The sequence below is a fragment of the Sturnus vulgaris genome, chromosome 1, assembly GCF_052056855.1.
Source record: "Sturnus vulgaris isolate bStuVul1 chromosome 1, bStuVul1.hap1, whole genome shotgun sequence".
NCBI lineage: Eukaryota > Metazoa > Chordata > Aves > Passeriformes > Sturnidae > Sturnus > Sturnus vulgaris.
The window spans coordinates 131,329,221-131,355,453 of NC_142243.1; the positions used below are offsets into that span (position 1 = coordinate 131,329,221).

The 26,233-nt window shown below is 39.4% G+C and overlaps 1 protein-coding gene and 1 long non-coding RNA gene across 5 annotated transcripts; one reads left to right on the forward strand and one right to left on the reverse strand.

Annotated features, from left to right (window-relative positions):
* Positions 1-2,601: 2,601 nt before the first annotated feature.
* LOC148225525 (uncharacterized) lies at positions 2,602-4,890 on the reverse strand. The gene is made up of 3 exons (XR_015807935.1): positions 4,186-4,890; positions 3,211-3,270; positions 2,602-2,736 (listed from the first exon to the last, which is right to left on the reverse strand). It is a non-coding gene; the product is annotated as an uncharacterized LOC148225525 (long non-coding RNA).
* On the forward strand, positions 2,919-24,508 carry RIPK2 (receptor interacting serine/threonine kinase 2). Of its 4 annotated transcripts, XM_088177011.1 has the most exons (12): positions 2,919-4,665; positions 5,289-5,408; positions 8,636-8,789; positions 9,898-10,053; positions 12,333-12,490; positions 15,510-15,559; positions 15,898-16,059; positions 17,463-17,548; positions 17,746-17,835; positions 18,681-18,786; positions 22,592-22,771; positions 23,915-24,508. In XM_088177011.1, exons 3-12 carry the CDS (start codon positions 8,754-8,756, stop codon positions 24,238-24,240), a joined length of 1,350 nt encoding a protein of 449 aa, XP_088033137.1. In that variant the 5' UTR covers positions 2,919-4,665; positions 5,289-5,408; positions 8,636-8,753; the 3' UTR covers positions 24,241-24,508. The 4 variants fall into 4 exon arrangements, with proteins under 4 accessions (XP_088033137.1, XP_014726240.2, XP_014726239.2 ...); XM_014870754.2 differs by lacking the exon at positions 5,289-5,408; XM_014870753.2 differs by lacking the exon at positions 2,919-4,665 and having other exon boundaries at positions 5,122-5,408; positions 23,573-24,508.
* The last annotated feature ends 1,725 nt before the right edge of the window (positions 24,509-26,233 follow it).

The following is a 26,233-nucleotide window of genomic DNA, read 5'->3' on the forward strand; positions in this document are numbered from 1 at the left end:
GATTATCTAGACCTTGCCTTGCAGTCCTGTAGTTAAGTAATGAATGTTGTTCTCCTTTATGACTGTCATAACTGACAGATTGACAGCTATTTGGAAAGAACTGTAGCTATTCAAGCTGGAGAACAGAGCTTTAACACATTATGTATTTCCAGGAACTGAAATTACAGACCTAGCAGATTTGTTACACTCCAGGAGATGCCTTGAATCATAGAATGGTTTGGGTTGGAAGGGACCTTAACATCTGTTCCAAGCCCCTTGCCATAGGCAGGGACACCTCCACTGGATCAGTTTGCTCAGAGCTCCATCCAACCTGGCCTTGAACACTTTCAGGGATGGGGCATCCACAACTTCTCTGGGCAGGCTGTTCCAGCGCCTCATCATCTTCACAATAAATAATTTTTTCTCATATTTAATCTAAGCCTACTCCCTTGAGATTCCATCTCCCCTGTAACTACATGCTCTTGTAAAAAATCCCTCTCCATTTTCTTTGCACAGTCCTTTCATACACTGGAAGGCTGCAAATACCCCAAAGCCTTCTCTTTTCCATGCTAAACAAATCCAATTTCCTTGCATTTCCTTGTGAGAGAGATGTTCCATCCCTCTGATCATCTTGCTGGCCTCCCCTGGACTTGCTCCAACAGGCTCATATCTTTCTAGTGCTGAGGATACCAGAGCTGGATGCAGCACTCCAGGTGGGTCTCAGCAAAGCAGAGCTGAGAGGCAGAATCACCTCTGACCTGCTGGCTTTGCATCAAATCTGCTGTAATTGTATAATAGTTTATATTTTAAATGAGAAAATAAAAGGGGAAAAAAAACTTTATCTAATTCACTTCTTGTAGAGATTTTTTTCAGCTTTCTCTCAGCTGAATTAATTTTATGGAAAATACCAAGAACAGCAGCATTTTAGACTGAAAAGCAAAATAAAGGTTAAAACCTAGGAGCAAGGGGAAGGGGGAAGCTGAAGTATTTGAGGAAATACTCAGCATAAAAAACGCACATAGGCTAATCCTGAATGCATCAGACCTCTGAATACCTAATACTACCTGTGCTTGTAAAGTTGGAGGTGTCAGGGAATGCTCCTAGGCCTGGCAATCATCTTCCAACAGAAGATAATTCTGTAAGAATTCTATTAGAATAATCCTTTTTGGCTCATTGCTTTGCTAATAATCTCCATGGTTCAGGAATTAGGAAATACTCTTAACAGGCATTTCTGATCCAGATTCTATTTTAGATGGATGACAGTCATCCCATATTAATTGTCCTTGTTGCTAAGAAACAGTCAAAGACAATTTTATTGAATTCAGCACCCAGGATGGACCTGGGCTTCACCTGGCTCCAGAGAATCCACATGTTAACAAAGGCACAGAAGAGCACCACAGTGCTATTGTGTCTAAGGAGAATCTTTCAAAGTCACCCTCTCTTTTCCTTCCTCCTCTGCCAACCTTTTGCATCTGCATGACTTCACACAGACAGCTTCATGGGGTTCATGCAAAACCAAAGGCTAGGAAGAGGACCACCTTCATAAAGTTGCTCAGGTCCCACAAGCAAGTGAAGAAAAGAGGGAGCTCAGTGAAAATAGCAAATAAACATTGAAATGGTTATGTGTGGGGTGGCTTTGTTAAACTGCTAGGGCTGAAAGGAAATGCCATTTACCTTCAAAAGAGCACTAGAGTTTATCCTGATATTACACTCATGATGTGTCATCACCATATGGGCACTAATAGTAGCAAAAAATCCAGGTGACTCAGAAGCATCAAACCCCAAGCACGCCCTCCCTCCTTCCCTCCAAACTGCTAGAAAAGCTTCCAGCAGCTCTGCTCCTCAATTCAGTCAGCTGGATAGTGTCAACATGTTGTAATAGCTGGATACAAGTACTTTCATGCAGCTCGATTAATATAAAATTGTGTCAACCGACATCTAAAACCACAGGTAACAACTTCCAAAAGAGTTCAGATGCTCAGGAATGGCTCACCTAGAGTGTGGCACATGGTAACAAGGAAGGGTTGGTTGAAGCTGGCAGGAGAACACACAGAGGATTTCAAAGGCTGTTGGTTTCCGTGGTTGTAGCACTCATTACCAAGAGATCTGAGCAAGTCTATCATTATATTGCCAGTGTGATAGCAGGCAAAACAGGATCTCAGCCAGAATCTAAACAACTGATGAAGTATTTCAGGAAAAAAATACTAGTTTCAGTAAAAACAAACACAATTAAAGAGGTTACTACTAAAGTCATTCATTCCTGCAATGTGGATAGTACAAAATATTCAGGCAAAATATTCCTTTTAAAAAGGAATCCCTTATCCTTTTATGTAAAAGCTTGAAAAATCTGCAAAATAAAAAGCAGGGACAAAAGCACTGTGATTACTGAATGAAAACTCATTTTCTAAAACAGGGTCTTTTATGCTTCTCCAAAGACACAAATAAAGTTCAGAGATTTCAAGTGCTAAGAGAAAAATAAAAAAAGCCATTTCCCCAAATTTTTCAGAATATTTAATAGTTAATGGAGTCTGTCATGTTTTAAGTTCAACAACAAAAATATAGTAAAGTTGTTTGAGATATAAAATCATCATCATGAAACCATAGCTTCTTTCAATCTGAATATCTTGTCTTGACGACAGATTCTTGCCATTATGGAAGCACAGTCAATCTAGTGAACTGCAAAAAAATCACAACTAGACTTGGTGCTTAATATCCATAAAAATGAAGGCACTAAAATATTTTGGTGGAGGAACAAGACTGAAACAAATTGAAAAAAAGAGAAAAGAGTATATTAGTAAAGACATGCAGGATATGTATTTTGCACCCTCTTCTCAACATCAATGTGAATACCTGTTTACAGTAGAAATCTAAAAGCTCTTTCCAGACTACGCTGCCCACAGGGAAGAATGTCAAAGAGCAAATACCACCCTAGTCTGGAAAGTGTGTTTAATTTCAGTCGTTATTTTGCTCAATCTTTTACAGAGATACAAGGAATGGAAAGCGTTTTACAAGTCAGCATCATGATGTATCACATAGTAATTAGCTGCCCTCCATGATTTCACAGGCTGAAGGAAGACTGTGGGGCTATAGCCCATTGCTATAGATTCCACACTTTCAGAACCATTTTTTCCATTTTAAATTCAAGAAAATTACAGTCATTGCAACACTAATCAAACAACTATGAATACTACACACACTAAAAGTATCCTTTTTGTTGTGGACTTAGCTTACCTCATTATCAATAGAGATTTTCAGGAAATTTCCATGTGAAAGGACGAGTCAGATCCAACACTTTAAAATAAAAAAGACTGTGGGAAATCTCACAAGTTAAAATTTCAAAGAAGTAAATCACAGGCAGCTATTTATCTGCCACATGCTATAAATATTGTTTCTATCATTTATAAACAGTATTTAACAAAAACTTTAGTTTCATCAAGAGTTTAATCCACCTGAGGATCTCAGCTTCACCCCCAAGCTGCCATTAGGTTTAGGGTTAGGGTTTGAGGTGTCAGGAGGACTACAGCTCCAGGAACACTGTACCTGGAATAGGCATGACAAGAGAAGCATAGCATTGCTCTGACAGTGCTGCCTCCACATCCACTTTTAGAATCACAATAATTTTCCTGGGGTTTAAGTCAGTGTACTTAGCACTATAAATATATATTAAATTAACACAGCACACAGTAACAAGATGCACAAATAAATTTTCAGTATAATGGCATCTTAGTGGCAAAGACTGTAACTATGTATGTATACCGTAGTTTTATAATGCAAGCTCATGGTAATTGTCCTTTGCGTATCATTTTCTTTAGGAAACAAAATCTTCGTTATACATCAAATTTAAAATTGTATGACTAATGGTAGTACCCACGTGGTTAATACAGAGAGGGATATGCATAAACAGATACCCAAAACCTGTATATTGCAAACATTGCATCACAGTTCTGGGAAACCACCTAGTGTGTCTAAGGACACAGACTAACTGAAAACTGAAAGTGGAATAAGTCACTGTTTGTTTTTCGTGGTTGCTCATAATGCTGAAGCATTTGGAGGATATAAATCATCCAAGATACAAAAAATAATTGGAAAAGCCATAAAACTACCAAAGTGCTAGGACCTAGACAGAACTGAAAAGTTGTTGGCATGTCTTGAAATAAATGCTATGAAATATTGAACATACTGTAGTTTGAACACTTAGGTCTTTACCTCATTCTCTGGTCCATATCTATGAGTGGGAGAAAAAAGAGGTGAAAAGCCACAGGCGCTTAGCCCCGATCCACACACGGAAAGGCAAGTGAGTTGTTCTGTTTGCCTTTATTTCATCCTGTGGAACTTCCATCCTTGTGGAAAGCTACAAACCTCTACCTTTAAATTAAATTACTTCGTTAGTCTGTGAGAACTTGGCTTGGTGAGCAGGCTTTACAAAAGCTTCCTGTGCAACTTCACGTAAAGCTGTCATAAATACATCAGCACATGAGGCAGCTCGCTACGAGCAGGAGGGGCAAGGGTGAACTTGCACTTACTGGAAATTTCGAAATTACTTTTTTGAAATGCCGCTATCCTCAAAAATCTTTCTAGGACAAACACAGAGGAGATAAGCGACTGCATGAGACAAAGCTTTTCTCATTTTGCTTGAGCAACGAGTATACACCGGATGGGGCTCTGAGCAACCTGGTCTAGTGGCAGGTGAGTCCTGGCCTGGCAGAGGAGTTGGGACTAGATGGTCCTTAAGGTCCCTTCTAACCCACATCATGTCTGTGATTCTATGCCGTGAACAATTTACTGCGGCGATCAGCGCTCAGCTTTGGCATCCTGAATCATCTTCCGAGAGCAGAACTCGCCCGCTCCGGACGGAGGGGCTGCTTCCTCCTCTCCAGCGCAGGGATGCTCCTTCGGACGGGATGTGAGGATGCTCGGTCCACGGCCCGAGGGACGCGCCCGGCCACAGCGCTCCCGCGGCTGCCGAGGGCCGAGCCTGCTGCCCGGGCACGGCTCCCGGGCACCGCCGGCACCGCGCTCCCTAGGCTCGCTCCTCCCATCCCGGCTGCTCCGCCTTCCCCGACCCGCGAACCGTGGCACGCTTTTTCCGTGAGGAAGTGCCTCGTCGGTGGGGTAGAAGGAGGAGAAAGCTGCTGGCCAACTGGAGAGCAGGCGGGGCAGGGAGGTGCAGGGGGAGGCGAGGAAGCGGGGCCAGAGGAGCGGCGCTGCGGGCCGCGCTGCGCCCGGCGGAGTGCGAGCATGAGCGGCGGGGATGGCGGCCGGGGCCGGGCGGGCGCCCTCAGCTACGGCCTCCCCTCCATCCCCTCCAGCAAACTCCCGGACTTGCGTTTCATCAGCCGGGGCGCTTACGGGACCGTGTCCGCCGCCCGCCACGCCGACTGGAGGGTCCCGGTGGCCCTCAAGTGCCTGCAGGGGCCGCTGCTAGACAGGTAACGGGGTGGGCAGGGGGCCGGCGGCCTGGGGCACCGCCGGGCGAGGGCCGGGCCCGGCCCGCCTTCCCCTAAACCAGCCCCAGAAAGGGCCGAGGTGCCGGTCCAAGATGCCGGAGTGGGTTTCTGTGGTCTATGGATCAGATCCTGCTGTTTCGGTGGGCATCCTTGCTTTAATTGCACGGGGAAAGGGGATCCACGAGGATGATTCAGCTTGGGCCAAGAGAAAGCACGGACCGGCCCCGGAGCTTCCTCTCTTTCGATTATTAGAAAGGAGTGGTTTCGGTCTCGGTCTGTGAGACGCGAAGTTGTATCTCTTGGAGTTTTTTCCTTCTGCACTGTGCACCTTGAGCCCTCCTCACGGTGGGATTGACAGAGTTTGGCTTCTTGCTGGGTCTGTTGGTTGCTAACCATTTTGCTGAGGTATCAGTAGGATATTACAGTGATTGCTATAATTTGGTGTTTACATAGAGAGAAGAATATAGGGAATATACTCTTCTGTCCACTAGAGATTGCTTCTAGAAGAAGCTTCTGTGAGACAATGCAAAATTATTATTTTTCCCCAGATCTCACAGTACTGAGAGAAGCTGATTTAAATAATTTCAATAATAGTCTTGCAGGCCTCCCTGTCAAACTGGTATTTTCCATGTAACAATTGGGTTCCCCGCTTTCCAGGTACCCAAGTGGCAGCATATTTGTTACAGGAGCTGTCACTCCATGTAAGAGGGCAGCAAGTTGTACTTTTTCATTTGTCTCTGTCTTACTCAATCCCCATAGACCCATTTTGTTAATATGTCAATGCAAATTTGCCTCTTCTTAGGCTGTCTGGAGCCTACCTGACTGTAAACCTGCCTCTGAGTCTTATCTTGGTGTCTTCAAGCTTTTGCCTCAGGTTTTTTTGATCTAGTGTTAGGCCTTTAGGTAGGATAGCTTCACTCAGAGGGGCTTCTAGTCTCGTGACTCAATATACTCAAATATAAGACAATTTGTTTTAAGCTCTTTCACCTCTAATTGTGCAGGTTTGTGTATACACAGGCTTTATCTCTGGAATCTTGCCAGAAATGGAATCTCAGTTGTGTTGTGTTTTCTGATAAGCTGGGGGAGGATGAATGGGTGTTGTGGGGAGTTTTTTGTTTTGGGATTTTTTTTTAATGTCTGCTTAAATCTCAACTAATTGGAAATACAGCATTTATCCTCAGAACACAGTTGGGAGAAACCACCAAGGCTATTTTTAGTCTTGCAAAAATTTGGGTTGCTGGGACATCTAACCTGTGAAACTATGATTAAAAGGGCAAGTGAGGTAATCAAAATAATTCAGTCACCTACCATGTATCATGCAAAGCGCAGAAATTTTATCAGAAGACCCAAAGCTGTAAAAAAAAATCCATTATACCTGAATCTCTGCAGCAAGTGCTTTGTTGTTTGTACAGTAGGCAGTATAAAATGCCAGCTTGTAAGTGTTGTCAGGAAAAGGGATGAGTTCATGGTGCCATTAATTCCCCAAGTGGGAAGTGTGCTGTGCATCCCAGAATATGGTATGTGACCAGCCAACGAGCAAAGCCAGTTGGGAAGCTGTTGTGGGAATGTGCTCATTTAGGCATTACTCAGTGCCCTTCTGGTGTGGAGCAAAGGTGAAGTAATTGACAGACACAGGAATAGACTTCAGTATGTCGCAATTTGTTTCTAGGCCACAGCTGAATCCCATGCTAATGTGCCTTACTGTCTGGGAAAACCCCAAACTTCCTGAAACCTAGAAATTTCTGGAGAGAGGGAGGAAGGCATAGATTGTATCTTCCATCCCATGCTTGCCTCAAAGGCTGCCTTTTTACTTCTATCATTTCCTAGAGTTTTCTATAAGTCTTTTTCCATCACGCAGATAAAAGGACCTTAATTTCATATCCATCTAAATTCAGAATTTCCTGCTGCTAAGAGCTGCAGGCTTTAGTTCGCGAGGCTTCCTCTTTTTCCCACATATCCTGACAGCCTTTTCTTTGTGAGTGCTAAACTCACCTTGATGGATCCAGACTGATCCTGACAGCCCTGAGTGCTTTGGGGTGTGCCCTGAGCTCGATGGGCACAAGCCAGCTCTCATCCCAGAGCTGTGCTGTGTACTGTGCTGTGTACTGTGGTGTGCTGAACAAATCGTGGTGGGCATAGCCCTGATCCCAGCACAGCTCTATTTCTTCTGAGTCAGTCTGGCTCACATCCAAAGGATCAATCTTAAATGTCCTGTATTTGAATATCCTAGTTATGTATACTTGTACCTGTACCGGTCTCCACTGGTACAGGATAGAAGTGCTTTTTCACTGAATTATGCTTCATGGTCCGACTATCCTTATTGACAACGAACTTTTTTTCTTTTCAAGATTATTTGAGATATAAGGCATACCAAATAGTTTCTATTTTTAGGGATGGAGTCATACTCAATCCTAAATAAAACTTGATCTTCTCAAATCCGCATGCTGCAAGGTCTGAATTTGTAAAGATGCATAAAACCCACATTTATGAGGAGTTTTGAGGTAACAGAGTGGATGCACACAGTCAAATTCAGGCATTCAGACATCATGAGGCTGATCTGTTCCTGCTTCCTGTGGTTCTAGGGGATGTTTTTTCCAGAGACTGAGTCAAAGCAGGGGCTGTTTGAGGGAACAATTCATGTGAAAACAAAGCATATAGTTAATTGCTCCTTTTCCTTCAGAAAGGAACTTCCTTTCCTTCAGAAGTCAAAAGTGCATTCCTTTAGCCCCTGTTATTTTAGTGTACATTAGAGTCCACTAAATTTAAATGGTTGGAGAATGATGTGTATTAAAATCTCCACTCTCTAGGAGATAAATATTGGGCCTGAGTGAAAATTCAGGGTTTGAAGGTGTTCAGTAAAGTGGGAGAAATACAGCTGGTTGTTACCATTATGGTTTCAAGGAATGGTAGAAGCTGGAACTTGTGACTGTATCCTTATTTACTGGAAACATGGATGAAATGTGTGATGGAAATAGATTTGTGTGGTACAGCAAAACCAGGGAAGCTGTCTTGTCTTTGCATTTGCAGATTCTGATTTATCTTACACTGCCTTGTTCTCAAAACAGCATGGTAGAAATCAAATGGTGAAAAGGTGGTGGTACTGCATACAGGGTTGTAATTGACAGAGAATATAGTGAAGCCAGCATTTGCTTTGAGTTTCCTAGTACTGGTATGGTAATGTATTTTTTTGTTTGCTTGTTTTCTTGAAGCGATAGAAACCACCTTCTAAAAGAAGCAGAGATATTACACAAAGCCAGGTTTACTTACATTCTGCCAATTTTGGGAATTTGCAACGAGCCTGAATTTTTGGGGATAGTAACAGAATACATGACCAATGGGTCATTAAACCAGCTATTGCATGGGGTAAGTACGGTCTTTAAGTGTGATACCTGGCTGCTTCAAGCAGATTACAATTTCCATACTTAATTAGTCTAGTAAAGTATTTTATTTATAATATTTCATGCTAGAAGACAGTCATTATCCCTAGTAGTTTTTGGTGCTCAGACAGACTCTCAGTGTCTCAAAAAGACAACTAAACTCAGCTGACTTAATTTTGTTAAAAATTTTCCTTTAATGTTATGACCTATAATGAGCTTTATATTGAATTATTACATACAGTCACTTTAAAAATTTAGATTCTGAATTACTGCCAATACAAATATTGATCTTTTTTTCCATGAGTTTGAATATTTTAAAAAATAATTGAAGATTTTGACTTTTACTTATAGAAGCCAAATATTGCTAATATAAACAGGTATGAATATTTCTACCAGATCTTATTCTCTGAGTAACTTCTGCACTGAACTTCAAGTTGCTCCCATTAGCTTGGTCTGAACAGTGTTGCTGCTGCACAGCTACTGCAGTTGTGTCTCAACTGCACTCGTCTCTTCTCCACCTTTAATCAATACACATCTTGTGCCTCTGAGAGCTCAACTGTGTGTTTTCCATAAAGGCATTGGTATCAGTATAACTTTTAAGATTTCAGTTGAGTTTAACTACATTTTCCTTACTGTATTATTATTTATAAAGGTAGTATTTCGTGCATAGTTTCAATATAGGTTTTTTTGTTCCCCAATGTTAGTTGAAGATATGATTTTTGCCATTCTTCATGTAGGACTCATAAATTGTGGGTTGCAAGTTTCATGGGGAAGTTCATCTGTAATTCGTATTTCCATATGAATGAGTAATGTAGTAAATGCTCAACATCACGTATAACAGTCATGAACTATGTGAATGCTAGGAAATGAAAATATTGCAATGAATAATTAGTATTTTTTGTTAATGTTTCTTTTAACAGCTAATGAGTCTTAATGCTCCGTTACAATTTCTTAGGGAGTTTGTGTAATGTATGTTTTAAAAGATTATTGCTTGCCTGAGTCACTTTCTTCTCCTTGTCGTCAATAAGTCTTCGTGTGTGCTGTTAGATCAGAACAGATGACTATAGTCTGGTTTTGTGGTTTTATCTTGGCAGAGAGATATATATCCTGACATTCCCTGGTGCCTGAGATTCCGCATTCTTTATGAAATTGCTTTGGGAGTAAACTATTTGCACAACATGAATCCTCCATTGCTGCACCATGACTTAAAAACCCAGAACATTTTGCTGGATGATGAGTTTCACGTCAAGGTAGAGTTATTTAATTCTTATGTTCTTCAGCATCCAGAATGAGTGAAAGTGTTTTATTGAAGAGGAGGAAGGATGATGTTGTGGCCATACAGAGAGGATGTAATTGTATGGTGGATTTTTTCTTCTATCTTTGCAGACAGAACTTTGGAGTTTTTCTTTTAGAAATTCTGTATTACTCAATTGTGGATTTTATCTGTCTGAAAAGACCAGGAAGATAGAATTTGGACTGTTTCTGCTGTAGCAGTAGCTGATACTCAGTAGTGGTGACACTCTTGTTTGTCCACCTTCGAAGGGTAGCTACATCTGGCCCCTCCTGAGAAGAAAATAGAAAATGTTCCTGCCCGAAATGGTCTGCAATTTACTTCTGATAGGTCAAATTCAAATATTAATACTCATTTGATACTTACCATGCAATATGGATATACCTGTTCTGTTGGTGTAGTATAAGAACATGTAAAACAAGACTGCAAAATCTTACTGTGTTTGAAGTTGGCTTTTGTGAAGCTCGTTAAAACAAGCAAACATACATGCAGAAGTATCAGTAGTTCAAAACTTTAATTCTGCCTTTTAAAATATTACTGCCATGATGTGAAAAAGAGACTGAAAGTACTTCTGACAAAATGTTTAGGTGCTTCCATAAATTGCAAGCACCTAAACATTTGTTTAATTGGTTCCTTGTTTGTCGTTTCTTGTTTTTTTAAAAAGATTTCTTTTATTATTGATAATGTTGCTCAAGTAAATCGAAATAAGAGATATTTTGCACTGAATTTATACTTGAAAAGTGAATGTTTCAGTTGTTACTGTAAGTTGAGTCACTTTGTGAGTCCTTTGAGCAAAGATCCGCTGCTGGCTTCTTCTTTCTCCATTGCACAGAAATTTTTCTTGGCAGTAAAATGCCTCACATGGCCTTGTCTCTGCTCACACCCTCAGCAGGTCATACTTCCTCCCACTCAATTGTGCCAGCTCTCGAGCTTCCTGATAAACCTGATCAGGGAACTAGTCCAAGTCATTTTTTTATCCACTCTCTTTTTAATCTGTAGCAGCTTTGGTGTGGCCTGGTGCTCTGCCTGATCATATCTGAACAGTTTCTTTGCTGAGGCAATTGAAGGGAAGACGTTTACTCTTGCATACCTGCCCTCCCTCCTGTAAGGAGTGTCCTTGGGGTTTGAAGTGAAGCAAGATTCTCTAAATTAGTACAGTTGACAGGAAATGCAAACAAGGTTATCATGCATGCCAAATAGAAGAGATACTGCATATGTATAAAAGTAATACCGTTCACAGAGTGCTTCTGACTGTCCCTGATCTACTGAATGAGCAAGCAGTTAAGACCAATTACAATGAGGAAGGCTTGATGAGAGTGAGTTGTAGAGAAGAAAGGGTACTTTACATTGTGGATTTTGATGTATGCTCTTCAGAAAGCTTGTTTCTGTTATCTTAATTGCCACAGCTCTTGCTCATCTTTGTTGAAAATGTTTTTGCTATTACGCAAATGCTGGACAAGTGCAGAGCTGGTAGCTGGCTGCTTATCTCCCATGTATGCCAGACACTGCAGCTCAGCCAGCAGGTGTGTTCTGCTAAATATTTCTCTCCCTATCCATAACCTAATCTGACATCTGGTGCCCTGGCTCATGGATATTTGAGGATATAAGCTGAAGTCAGTTACTTTTTCATGTAGATGCGCTGTGTCCTGTAGAAAGGTGCAAGACATCAGAGTGCACAGTAAAGAAAATATTCAGCAATTTTTTGCAGCACTGCATTTCAGAATATCAAATTTATTAATTCAAGATTAATACGTCATAGTTGTGGGAATGATGTGAAGTGCCCTAAAATTTTTCTATGAGAGGAACTGCCTCGGGATACTGGCAAGCTGAGTTATGTACAACTATTATGATTTATACTAAATTTGTGCTTTCTTCACAACCACAAGTTGTGGAGCTACAAGTAATCAATTATTTTTTGTTTACTTTTTTTAGCACAAGGAAGTGATATTCTTCATATCACAACCATCTACAGCAGATTCGTCAGCCATAGTGTACATGAGTCCTTCCTTAAAAGAACAAGATAGAGCAGTGCTATAGGGATAGCATGAGTCATGACCTGGGAATGCTTTATGGACTGAAGTTGATGTTTCCTGTTGCTAGGAGAACCACATACTTTTTGTGTGTCAGGTTAAGAGCTTTGGGTGACCCCTGCTTCTAGGTGTATTTCAGGAATTTCTAACAACTGTCAGCAGATAAATCCAGTTTTTCTTCTCAGAACAACTTATTTGACCTTTCCAGATTGCAGATTTTGGCATGTCCAAATGGCGTGTCATCTCCATGTCACAATCACGAAGTGAATCCTCTTTGCCAGAAGGGGGGACAATTATCTACATGCCACCTGAGGATTACAACCCCAGTCAGAAAACAAGGGCAAGTGTGAAACATGATATCTACAGGTAACTCCTGTTGTTCTCTAGCTTCAAATCTGAACTCAGATATGACTTACTGAACTTAGATTATTCTTTTCAATGATAATATCATAGCTATATAGACTGAATGAATTGGGAAATAAAGAATTGAGTGATAGCTGGATTTAATGACTCATTTCTTTTGTGCTGTGACCAGTGTAATGCTCCAAAACGAGGCTGAGACTAAAGAAATAGGTATGGGACTGGTTTCTGTTAATGAGTGTACACATATAGATAATGCAGGGGAAGAAGAAAGCCATTCATACCATCAAGTCAAGGCACATACTCTTATAATTTGTGTAATCAAATAACATAATTTTCAGAATATACTTGGGGGAAAGAAGAAAACGTATTTTTGGAAAGGAGGTAGGTAAAAACGGGATAGTGTGACTGGAGAAAGTAGTTACAGTAATCTATTTAAGGAATAATTTACTGTATGAAAGTTGTGGTAGTTTTGTGTTGGGCAGTCATGAGTACAAGTAGTAGAATAGTAAATAGAGTGGTGGTGACCCATATAACAAAAGGAAATCTCTCTGGGGATATTGGAGTTACAATTGGCCAGTCTGAAATGGTTTGGATAGCTGAGAGATTACTTGAAGGATTTTGGGTGAAATTATCATGTGTAAAGGAAGATTGAGGAGGCATGAACTGGCCAATCACTGTGACTAAGGCCATCATTCTGGTGCAGTCTGCCACATTTACATTCACTGATCTCTGACATGTTTGTATCTTGATGAGAGGTGACAGTCTCAGAGGGTCCTACTGACTTCCAGGGAAACCACTATTTCCCTTAATTATCCCTTACGCTTAAGAAGAATGTCAAGTTCTTGATATTCCCGTCCAAAGAATACAGATGACAACATACCTGCTTTCCTTACCCTTTGATGAGAAGACACAGATAAGGAAAACGTTGTAAAGAAAAAAAGGTGTATTAAGGGGAAAGAAAGGGTGACTGGCAGCCACCAGTCATGAATGGGTGGAGATGAAGAAGACAATTGTTTCTTAGAAAGAAAATAATATTTTCAGAGGGATAACAACCAAATAGGAGAAAATATGAGAACACATCAGTAGAAGGATGTAGAAAACAGATAAATTAGGAAGGAAAGAGATTATGTGAGAAGAAAGAAGAGAAACTAAGACAATATTGGAAAGAGATGTTCAAGGCAGGAAGACATGAAGGTGCAGAGACAATGAAGGACGACAAGAAAGACCACGCAAGAGGTTCTGTGCTCACAATCAGAAGATGCTACAAAGCAGAAATAAGAAAGGAAAACAGGAATAGAGTAAAGAGGAATGCTGCAGTGTTGCAGAACTGAGAAAATGATCTTTAACTGTAGAGAGACTCCAAACTGAATGAAAGATATTAATAAATATTTGGATATCTTCTGGATGTATAATTAATTGGTCACAGTTGAGTGCTGTTGAGATATTGAAGCTGATTTGTGCAGAAGGTTCTTTATTAAAGAAACATATTATGTAAACAGTCAAACAGCTTAATTTCTAGAAAAGGGATGATTTGCTTTACCGAAAATATCCGCCTGCATGGACTTGTCAGGAATACATCAAAAGCAGACTTTTCTAACAGGGAGGACTGCTTTTATTAAAAGCTACATAAGTAAATTTTATCATTGAAGAATGTTAAAGTGTAAAGAGAATAAATAGTTAGGAAAACTCAATTTATATTGTTTGATTTTAAGCATCAGTTATTTGTTTCTTTCTTCATTTTTCTGAATTCGTACTTGGGAGCTGTCGGATGGTACAGTGCTCTAAGGCAGTTAAGTGTAACCTGTATGCAAAATTTGGTACTTCTTAGTGATGTAGGAAGGAAGATCAGTACATTCATATCAAGGATGGAGGAGCAAGCCCTAACAGCAATTGATCATGGTGATTGTTTTCTGGAATGACACTGTCACAATGCCTGTAAAGACTTGGACTGGAAACATGGAAATACACACTTGTCAGCACCTTGTATGTATTCTGAAGTTATGGAAGCACTGAAGCTTTAGCCTGAACTGCCTTTTCTAAGTTCAAGTAGTGGAACTGGATACTTGAATACAGTGGTGGGATTAACATTAGGATCTTTTAGGATAATCATGGAATAGAACTTCATTCAGATATGGTAGAGTATGTGAAGAAAAATTGGAGAGAAGGATTGAGAATTGAATGCTGCTTTTAAATGAAATCAGCTAGCCTTATTTAAATTACAAAGTTGTTTAAAGTTATGTCTTTCTAGTATATCCTGATGGCTGAAGAGAGTAACTAGTTTACTAAAGATGGGCCAGGTTTGTGCTCACTGAACCACTTGCCATTCATGTTGGTGTGAATGGAAAAGGTCATCACTGGTTTGAGTAAGCACAAGTGTTCATTCTCCTGGCATTCTTTCAGAGTAGTCTTCCCAAGAGTCTCTTTTGGAAAGTGAATGCTGTGTGTGACATCTCTCCCTGTGGAGAAAATTGCAAATGTTGAAAGCATAAATGGTGGGGGGGAGGAAGTTGGAGTGGGCATCCTAAGTGCAAATTTATGTCTTACCTGTCTCTGTGACACTGTGCTGGGATAGAGCTGTGGGTCAAAGCCATCCTCCCTGTTAATAACCAGCTCCCCTTGGGAATGTCAGAGAGTGTCAGTCCATACTGGGAAGATGCCAGAATATTGCAGTTAGGAGAGCAGTTGGCTCTCTGGGGCTCACTTTAATTTGCGTGCTGAGATTTAAACTCCATGTACATCATTCACGACGTGTTAGCAGAGCCAGGTTGATACATATTTGGAATAGGAGTTTATATGCCATGGATCTTTTCTGTACTTTACAGTATTAACTAGTTCTAAATGAAGTCACCTGCAGTTTTTGTATATTCATGTCATCATTTTAGTTAGCTATAGTTAGTCCCATGTGTGCTTGCAGGACCATTTTACCAAAATGTTTCAAATAAAATGTAAAGCTGAGCATATTGTGTTGTTAAGTGTTGGTAGTCTAAAATAACGTCTTCTGTACTTTTTATACTGTAAACAGTTATGCAGTTATCATATGGGAAGTGATGTCAAGGAAACAGCCATTTGAAGGTAAGGCCATATCTTCCTTTAATTTATTTTTCCTGCCTTACCTAGAGGTTAAGCATGAAACCTGGGGACTTAATTTTAGGGGTTACTTTCTAATAATTCAGATTTCAAGCTTGTTGAAGAACACTTTGAAACACTTTTCAAATTAGGCTATTTTTTAATATCTCTTTCTTTTTTAATTACAGTGTTGTTTCATAAATTAAAAACACCTTTTCATTAATTAAGAAACATATTTTGATGAGCTATACATTTTATGTCTGCAAGCCAAATTACTCCTCCTATACAGTAAGCTCTTTATATTGCATGTATTTCTAATGACTTCACAATGTCTGTTTTGACAGAAGTTATAAACCCCTTGCAGATAATGTACAGCGTGTCACAGGGACAGCGACTGGATTTGAGTGAAGGAAGTCTATCAATGGACATTCCTCATCGAGGGCTTATCATAAGATTGATGGAAAGTGGATGGGCGCAAAACCCAGATGAAAGGCCGTCGTTCTTAAGTGAGTTTACCTTACCAAATTTCTGTTGAACATGGTACTTACAGAGCAAGTCATGAAAGGGAAGTGTTAAAGATGTCAGATCTACTATGTGCTTGGTCTTGTTGCTTGTAAGGTGTTTAGCTGCTTCCTTCAGGTCTGTAAACAAACTTTTATCAATGGAATTATGTGTGTGCCATAAAACCGGGTTGGTTATGGGAGTCTTATGCATTTACCATCTCTTAATTTACCTGTAGAAAAGCAGCATGTTTTGTTTAACTACTTGTGTTCAGAGGTTTTTGTTTATTGTTCAAGATAATTTGGAGTTTTTAAGGGTGGGTGGGAGAAGTGAAGTATAAAACGAGTAGTGTGGGATTTAGGAGCACCCAACCAACACCAACAAACCATTGCACTTTAGAAAAGCTGTAGTGACTTCAGCTTTTATTTGCATCTCAGTGCAAATCTTTCACTGACGCTTTATCTTTTATTGTTCCATCTCCTTTATCAAGCAAGACCTGGATTTTTTTTCCAAGCAAGGCAGTGTATCTAAATACAGTATTTTCTAAAATTAAAAAAAAATAGACACATGATATTTCCATATGCATTCTTGTTTTCCTATGCCAGTTAACAAAAAATAAATAAATTTAAGTGTGTGGTCACACTGAGGGGAAAATTATCTGGGATGTGTACTACAGTGTGAGCTAACTTGGATTCTCTTTTTAGTGCCATGTGTGTAGTAAGGTGGTCTTTGAAAAAAAAACATGCATTGCTTTTGCCACTACTTTACTATCATAAAAAGAAAGAAGAAGTTGCAAAACTGTTGCAAAATTAGGGGAAGTACAGCTCACTAATGGGGAACTTAAACAATTACCATAGCATAGGGACACAGACACACTGAGGCCAGTCATTTGGTTTCACTGGATGGGATAGGTCAGTGCTTTCACTATCCCATCTTCTCTGGCCCTGCCTCATGCCTTAAGCATGTATTCTGGATATTGCTATATTGGGTGTGTGTTTGTTTATTTTTCTGGTATAGATCTTTAACACCTCTTCTGGAGTGGGAAGACATCAACACACTTTGAGGTCTTGTGGTGTTTGGTCTCATTCAGATAATCAGGCTTGATGGGGCTACCTTAAAACACAACAAACTCACCAATCTCTCAATTCCATGAATGTGAGACTTTTTATCCAGCACTGTCCTGGATCTCTTTTGATCCACAGTGATCAGGTGGCCAGGTCAGGACAGGGTTTCTTTTGGTGGTGTGAACTGTTCTAAGAGAAGCAAACAGCTTCTGTTTTAGCAGCATAAGTGGTTTGACACGTGTCAATAGACAAATTATTTTTGTAAATGTGAGAAAGACACTTTAGTACAGTGACAACTTGATTCCCACTTGAAACCATTCACCAAGTACTCTTTCCCTGTTTAGAGTGTATAATAGACTTGGAGCCAGTTCTGCGAACATTTGATGAAATAGCTGTGCTGGAAGCAGTAATTCTGTTAAAGAGATCAAAGGTAAGTAGCTGTTGTACAGTCATAAGTTGGTCAAATAAGTTGGTAACTTTCACTTGTTAAAAGAAGTATAATCTCCTTTGTCATTTCTCCTCAGTCTCCTTTGTCTAATCTTGTATCTGGTTGAAACATGAGTTTGTACAAGGCTGTTCTCTTGTCTTACAGCAGAAATTTAATACAAGTAAATATTTCTCTTCCAGTCACTATATGAATCACAAAGTATTTACAGGAGTGGAAAGAAAGCAAATGTGGAACAGATATCTCTAAATATACCTCTGAATCCTGAAAAGGTAAATACTTTGCATGTTGCATTTGGTATGTCAGCATCCTGAGAGATTAAAGGAAGGTTAACTTGGTGAGGGTAATTGTTCTGCACTTTACTTACCTGGGCAGTCAGGAAAGGCATAAAATGCGTTACTTGAGCCAGAATGTAACAAATGCAAAGCCATATATGTGAAGATGGAAAAGGGTGAGTATGCAGAAATTAGAAGATCATCTAAATACAGGAAAGCTCTAAAGAAGCTGTGAAACCAGGGGAGGTTTAGGTTGGATATCAAAGTTGGAAAAGGTTCTTCACCCAGAGGGGTGATCAGGCACTGGAACAGGTTCCCCTGGGAACTGGTCACAGCATCAAGCCCAGCAGAGTTTAAGTGTTCACACAGTGCTCTTGGGCAAATGATTCTTGGGGTGGTCCTGTGCAGGGCCAGCAGTTGGACTTGATGATCCTTGTGGATCTCTTCCCACTCCACATATTCTGTGAGTCTGTGATCCCCCCAAAGAGAAATGCAGCACGCAATGCCTGCCAACAGTAAGAGATTGTCTACTGCTCCCTTACACCTTTACAGAGCTTGCTTATATAGGGTGATACACATTTGCATTTATATTTTGATTCTTAATGCTGCTGCTGTTGGTTCTTACTAGTAGTTAAACTTGTATACAAAATTGCTGTCATCTTTGAAAATACAGAAGTATTGGGATTACAGAATTTTTTCTGATCTACCATAATTTAATTGTGCTGTTTATTGAGCATTTAGATAGCAGACAAAATAAGATGATGGGAAGATTCTCTGTAAAACAATTGCAACTTCATATTTGTTTAATGTGACTGTTTAATATACACCTGGATTTCTTTCAGCCAACGTATTCTAGCTCCATACAGTGTGATGCACTTCCCCTTCGGAGCATCTCTCCAGATATATCAAAATTCAAGTCTATTCCCCAGTATAACATCCTCTCATCAGGTGAGATACTCTTGACTTTGTGTAAATTTAAGTTGCTATTGGAGATTTATATTCACACTGTGACATTGCATTTGTGTAGAAATGCTGGGTCTCTACATCAGAAAACAATGTATTTTATAAACTTCATGCTCTGAGTAAAAACCTAGAGTTTTTCTACTCTTATTTTCTGTTCCTATCACCTGAGAAATCTCTACTCATAGGTTCAGTTTTCCTATTCAGAGTTGCGAGTGCAGAGCTATCATTTTCTTGTCCCTTCACACGCTAGGCAGTTTAATTAACTGGTTTTTTTCTTAATTTGTGAACTAATTCTGAATATAAAAAGGCTACACATTTTAAGACGTTCTAGAAGCTGAGTAAACTCAAAGTTTCCAGTGCAAGTTTCTAGATAATTTTTAATTCAATAAGCAAAACTATCTTTAATAGATTGCTCTGCAAAAGTATATGCACAGACCTTTTGTAGCTGTCCCCTTTTATGAATAACAGTTGGCAAAAATCCCCGAGAAAACTCAAGTTTGAGGTTTTGCTGACATCAGAAGCCAGAAAAATGCAATCGAACCCAGATGGAATAGCAATACATTGTGAAACTAAAGCTGCATTTAAGTTTCTTCCCTTGACAGAATGTAAACATATTTCAAAAGAGTGGCATGTCCTCTGGCATTGCAAGGATCAGGAGTATGAAAGCAGATAAGACTATTGACTTCACATAAGGAAATCAATAAGTATTCTGAGATGCTGCAAAACAAGAGATATTCTGGTAGAGGTAGGAGAGCACAGGCAGTTCCTGTTTCAGCTCCTGTTTGAACACACACAATTTTGAACTTCTACTCAGTATACTAGAAAGGTATAAACACAGGAGGAATTTGGGTATATATGGGAGGCTTAAGGACTTTCAGTTACTGGAGGAAATGGCAGAAAGCAAGTGCAGGGTACTTTGACTCAACTGAAGCATTTATCTATACAGCATAAAAACCTCAGAGATGAAGAATAACTTTTATTTACCTAGCTTAATAAGTATATTGTGATGAATTTTAGAACATGGAATATTCGTTTGAGCATGAGCGAGGACTGTTAGTGCAATCACATAAAATAACGATAAATATCAGCCTTTCCTTCTGCTGGTTCTTGTTACAAATTGTTGTGTCTGCCTGTGGAGGGCATAAATGAAAATTTGTTGGTAAAATTAATCTGGTTGGTCAGCTGGTCGTCGCTTTATAGAGTCATTGCTTAGACTTTGTTTATATATAGATACTGTAAAGCTTGTGAATATAGTGCCTACAAAACCCTACTGCAGAAGTGTTTGTTATTACTTTGCCAATAGCTGCATCAGGTTTCGTTGTAGTGGGAGGCAAGACTGACATTGCTCTTGCTTTTCAAACTTAGATGCACTTGTTTCAGGTGAAAATTCTATTCCAGGTAGCTGTTATCAAGAGAGGAGTTTGGCATCACACCAAGGCAGAAGTTAATGACTGCAGAGTCTATCTGAGTTAATGACTATAGACTCTTGTTTTTTCCACCAGTACAATCAGAATACTTTTTCAGAAAATTAAGGCTTGTCTTCTAGCTTTTAGCCTTTCTTTTCATCTTTTTTTCCCCCCCTTCCCTAACGAGTTTTTCTTGGGTATTTCTTTTAACAGCTCTTTTCCCTCTTCCCATTTCATTTCTGATACAGAGAGTAATCCTTTAATATACTTTGTTTTGCTGGATGAACAGGATGCAGTCTTTGAAATTCCTTTGTGAAATAAACTTTTTTATTCTCATAGTATACTAACTAGTCCTCCTGTACTTGTTCTAACTTAAGGCATTGAACTAAGGCTATGTAGTATTACAAGAGACATGACAAACATTCTTTTGTCTACAAATTCCTCCTCACTTAGTATACCTTAGAATTTTATTTTTCCTTTCTCACAAGGTCCTTCATTACAGAATAATCTACTTAGGGATTGTTTTTATTCTTCATCTCATTTCTAATCATTAGCCCCAGCTTGAAACAGAATCTAGATCTTATATTTTTCCTTCTTTTTCTGTTTCTGTTACTATGGTCTTCTAGGTCACTTAGGTTCTTTTTGAGTAACTTGAATCAATCTGGTTTTTTTCTGAATAACGTCTGAATAACTCTCATTAGCATTTTTTTTTTGAGGGAACTACGGTTGTTTAGCCTGGAGAAAAGGAGGCTGAGAGGAAATTTTGCTCCTTTGCTCTCTGCAACTACCTGAAAGGAGATTGTGGCCCAGTGGTGGCCTCTTAAACTGACAAGCAATAGCAGCAAGCAGTAGGATGAGAGGAAATGGCCCTGAATTGTGCCAGCGGAGGTTTAGATTGGACATTAGGAAAAATTTCTTCACGGAAAGAGTTGTCAAGCATTGGAACAGGCTGCCAGGGAAGTGGTTGAGTCACCAGCCCTGGAGGTATTTAAAAGAATGTAGATGTGGCACTTCAGGACATGGGACAGTGGTGGAGCTGGTAGTGCTGGACTCAAGGATCTCAAGGATCTTTCCAACAGGAACAATTGTGTGATTTTATGATTGTATTTTGTTATACTGTGGTCACTGGTCAAGATCATTCTGTCATACCAGTACAATCCCAGTAGTTTTGTCTTTATGTTATGAAATAAATATCAGTGCCTAAAAATGTATAACAGTCTATCCCAGCACAGCTGCTTGAAATACTTTCCTGAAATAATCTTTCACTCACAGTGGTTGTCTCCTAATCCCCTCTTTTCATGGAGTAGATAATATCTGCTGCTTCACAGTGCATAGCTCTGCCCAACTTTCTCCCTTGTTCATGAAATAAAATGCTATTTACTATGAGTTCTAGTCCACCATTTTGAAATATTGAGAATGGAGTTTCTTCCACATTTTTCCTATTCCTGCTCTGTGTACTTACACACATATTCTTCTACAGGTCAAGAAAGAGCTGGGAATACACCTTCAGATTTCCCCATTGGACAGGTAATCTTGAGTTGTCCATGGGGCTACCTCATTGTGTCTTTAGATGCTCATCTGAATTCTTACATCTCTGATTCTTAGTTAACATCTAAGTTACTGTGTCTTTATCAAGTGACACTGTGAAAGTCTTATCAAAGCTATTTACAGAGTTAGGCACATATTCTGTAGTTTGTTTCTCGTCAGCTGTTTGTCATCTCTTCCTTGGGTCATTCCTACTGCTGCTTTCATATCTACTATAAAAAAAATCCTAAAACTTGAAACTGTTAAACTTCCCACCTGATAGAAATCCTTTTTACTTTTCTTTGCAGTAGTTTACATGAAGCTTCCATGAAATCATGTCCTGTTTTGATGGACTACAAAAAGTTTCCATTTGCCTCCCACTGAATGTTAACTTCTCCCACTGCTCCTCATGTCCTTTTCCCCCACCTGAATCTTTATATTAAGATTTTTCACCTTTGTTAGCTGCCAAACTTTATCAAGATGAATTAGTCTGCTTTCCTGCTGACTTCTAGTTACCTCTCCAAATACCCAAACGATTTCTTTTGTTCTTCTAGTCCTTACAAAAATTTTATGTCAAACAGATCTTTTTCGTTAAAGCTCATATCTACCAGATTTACACTCCCAATATTTCTTTAAAATAAAGCAGGACCCCAAACCATGGTCAGGTCCTGGTAAAATATAAGGGACATAAATGTACTCAGAATTTGTGTATAAAGATTTGTTGTATATCATGTAAAACTAGTTAGTTTATGATTTCTTTTGTGAAATTACTCTAAATAGTCTCTGACGGGTGTATTTTATTTGAACACAGAAGTAATATAGCTTGTTGTTTTTGTTTTCCTTCTTTTTTTTTGTCTAAGATGGAAATTCTGGGTGTCTACACTCTCTCAGCAGCCAGAGCACGGATGGAAATCTGTCTGTAACTCAGAGTGCCAAACTCCTTGTGCATCCATACAGTACTGTTCTCTCATCTGACAAGAGTATTTCAGATGCCTCAGGTTCTGCATCCCATGTGCTGCGGTCATCGCCAATTCCTTCAGGTACAGCAAACATCATTTTATCCCAAGACCCACAATAAGTGATCTAACATTGAATATACGTTGTGTGTGTCCGTATGAAATGGAAGCTGGAACTGTCATTCACCTGCAAAATGAAACAAAACGTATGCTAATTAGGAATGCAAAATTAAGTAATTCTGTCCCTGTAGATTTATATTACAAAGTAAGCAAAAACAGTGTAAAATGTGACCAAGTACAGGTAGCTACTTTAGCTACCTGTAGTAGTAGCTTTTTTTCTCTCCTTTTAGTCAGATTCCTGCTGCCATGCATCCCATTTCCTTTGCTTATATTATTTCTCCTATCTCTTACTGCTCTAGCAATGCCACAGTCCAGCAGAATAGGATTAAAACTTAGCTCAAACTTAAGTAATCTTGTTGCCTTCTCAGTTTTTAGGCTTTCCAGCCTTCCACTTAGCAGTGGAATGGGGCTGAGAGAAGCAGCAACTGTGTCAGCATCTCACCTGTAATGATCCTCTGTGTTAGTTGGAAGCCCACTATATTATATTCTTACACATCAAATAACTGTTAAAAGTTAACAGAAAAGTTAACAAAAAGAAACTTTAATGATTAATTATTCAGAAATACTTTTTGAGGGGCCACACAATAACACGCAACTTTATAAAGATCTATTACACCATCCCTCTTCTGGAAATTCGAGAATCAGCACCTTCTCACTGTGTGAAACCTCATCTTGAGAAAAATACCAGGAAACTACAAGGATATTTTCAGTAATCTTCAATAAAAATCCCCCTGGAAAGTGAATTTACCACCTGTCTCTTTTTAGTACCAGGTCGGGTTGAACACTGGAACAGGTTGCCCATGGAGGCTGCAGAAGTACCATCACTTGGAGATGCTCAAAATTCAGCTGGACAAGGCCCTGAGCAACCTGAGTTATCCTTGAAGTTGGCCCAGCTTTGAGCAGGCCATTACATCAGATGACCTCCTTGAGGGTCCCTTCCAACCTAGATTATTCTGTGATTCAGATAGACTAAATACTCTAACTACCAAATTTGTCAAATTGGAATATTTTAACAGCTTTTTTTCAACTTATTCTTTGTTCTGTGGCAATATTTGTTGACAGACAGTTACAATCCCTTCCTTTTTTTCTAATCCTTTCCAATCTCAGATTTTGTATTGGAAACCACCCAACAGAATGTAGCTCATCAGTGGATCCAAAGTAAAAGAGAACAAATTATTGATCAGATGACTGAAGCATGTTTGAATCAATCACTGGATGCTCTTCTATCAAGATTTTTACTCATGAAAGAAGATTATGAACTTATAAGCACCAAACCTACAAGGACATCAAAAGTACGACAACTGCTTGATACTTCAGACAGCCAAGGAGAGGAGTTTGCCAGAATTATAGTACAAAAGTTGAAAGATAATAAACAGCTAGGACTTCAACCTTATCCAGATATTGTATCTAATTCTCAAAGACTGCATCTTTAAGTTTATTCTTTCTTTATGAAACCATGTGAATATTTCTTTCAACATGATTCTTTTTTTAATAGAGTATTTTATATATGTGCAGCTTTGTCTTTACTGTGCCTTTGTAGAGTCTTAGAAATGACTCTGAGTTCTTCTAGCCTGCATTTGGCCAGTGACCAATTAATAAGTTGGAGTGCAATCATGAAGCCAAACACTTGACGGTTGTTGACTCATTTTATAAAAATATTTTGTTTATACATGACAAAAACATTAAAAGTTGACCAATTTACATATTTTCCATTTATACATATCCTTTCCTTTCATCTCACAGGATTGAGACATCTCATCTTAGCGTGGCATGTTTGTTTTTCTCCTTCCATCTGCTCTTTCTCACAGAGGAGGTAAAAAAAGTGTTTTTTTCCAGGACTGTACTGCTGTGTGTATAATAAACTTTCTTCCTTAAGCCTTGCTGGTGTGCATACAAGAGAGAAGTGGTAGGTGGTAGGAAGTTTACATTGCGTTTTTACAGGATTTTTTTATTATTTTGTTTAGGGTTTCTTTTCCCATTTTGTTGCCAGAGCAAGTGCCTTAGACCACTGCATAAGAAGAATATCAGTCCAAAGAGGAGCCCAAGAGAAAGGAGAACATTATGCTTATAATCTTTCTTCTGCTCAGAAGTGATATAGAAAAGCTATACATTGTGTGGTTATAACCACTTCATCTATTCCTGAAATCCTAGTAGGATGAGATCCAGAAAGAACTTCCATAAGGGCATTCTCAGTTCATACCTCTTCAACATTTCCTTTGTCACCTGCCATCTTACCACCCCTTACCTTTGTCATCTGCCATTAATACTTCTTGTATCATGTTGCTAGATCAAACTTTTAACTGTTTTATTTCTGATATTTACATGATGAACAGTAGTTGGGTCTGCACAAAGATCAATCATGCCCTGCCTTGCCACGCTGGAAGTAATGTGCAGGAGTCTCTTCTGCTATGACCTGCCTTAACCTTCTCCATATCACATCTCTGCTGTCCTTTTTTGTCTGAAGGATGGTTAATATGTTGAGGCACTAATGTGGCCACCTGAGAGGAAAAGGTATGTGGTATTTTTTCAGTTCATTTCACAGGACCTTAGTGACTTTATCTAGATGACTTCAAAACCAGTAAAAAGATTACTTGTTTTGTCAGAACACCTCACAGGCAGATTATTTTTACAAGCACTAATAAATAATTATAATTTCTATTCAGGCTATCTAAAATTAGCAGGGATTCAGAATTGTTTTTAATAAAGTCAGTTTTTGACACAAACTGGGTATTTGCATTTTATCCTGCTTCTCTCTAGAGGCTGTAAAATTAAAGTTAGATAGCTGAAACCCAGGACCATGGTGCAATGAATGGCTGTGCTTTTCCATTAGCAGACCTAATGGTGTCCAGCAAGGAGAGGTCTGAGGAAAGCTGATGCCAGAACTGTGTGTTTCACTGCACATCACATTTTAAGCCACAGTTATTCATTATTGGTGCTTAAAGTAAGACTTATGTCTTGCAAGGTAGCAAAGTAACATTTCTTCAATGTGTGTCCAGAATTCATCATGTATTAAGACGTTCCCTGAGAACCCACTCTAAGACGGCTACATGAGGGAAAAGAGCATCCTGCAGCTTTCAGAGTAACCCTGCTGACACCTGCCTGTCAGTACACAACTAGCTTGGTTTCCCTTACTTACAATGTTAAATGTGGCCCTATGGATTCACATTCAGGAATGGTGCTGTCACACTGCTGCAATCCCTATGGGCTGCTCCTCTTCATGTGGCACAGCTGCAGAAAAAGTAATTTTCTGCTCCCAGCTCTGAATATGCCCACATCTGTAAGACCATGAGCATTCCAGCCAAAAGCCCAGCCCTCCAAGGAAACCCTGAGGCCATTCAGTGTAAAAACTCATGCCAATCTCCCTCCTCTTTCCTTGGAACCTGAGCCTCCCTCCATGATGGAGTACAATCATAGAATAGCTCAGGT

Excerpts from the sequence above, each read along its gene's own strand:
- RIPK2 (XM_014870752.2), top strand. The coding sequence starts at position 5,218 with ATGAGCGGCGGGGATGGCGGCCGGGGCCGGGCGGGCGCCCTCAGCTAC. Across the intron at positions 8,790-9,897 it reads TAAACCAGCTATTGCATGGG|AGAGATATATATCCTGACAT; the intron begins GTAAGTACGGTC and ends TTATCTTGGCAG. Across the intron at positions 12,491-15,509 it reads GTGAAACATGATATCTACAG|TTATGCAGTTATCATATGGG; the intron begins GTAACTCCTGTT and ends TACTGTAAACAG.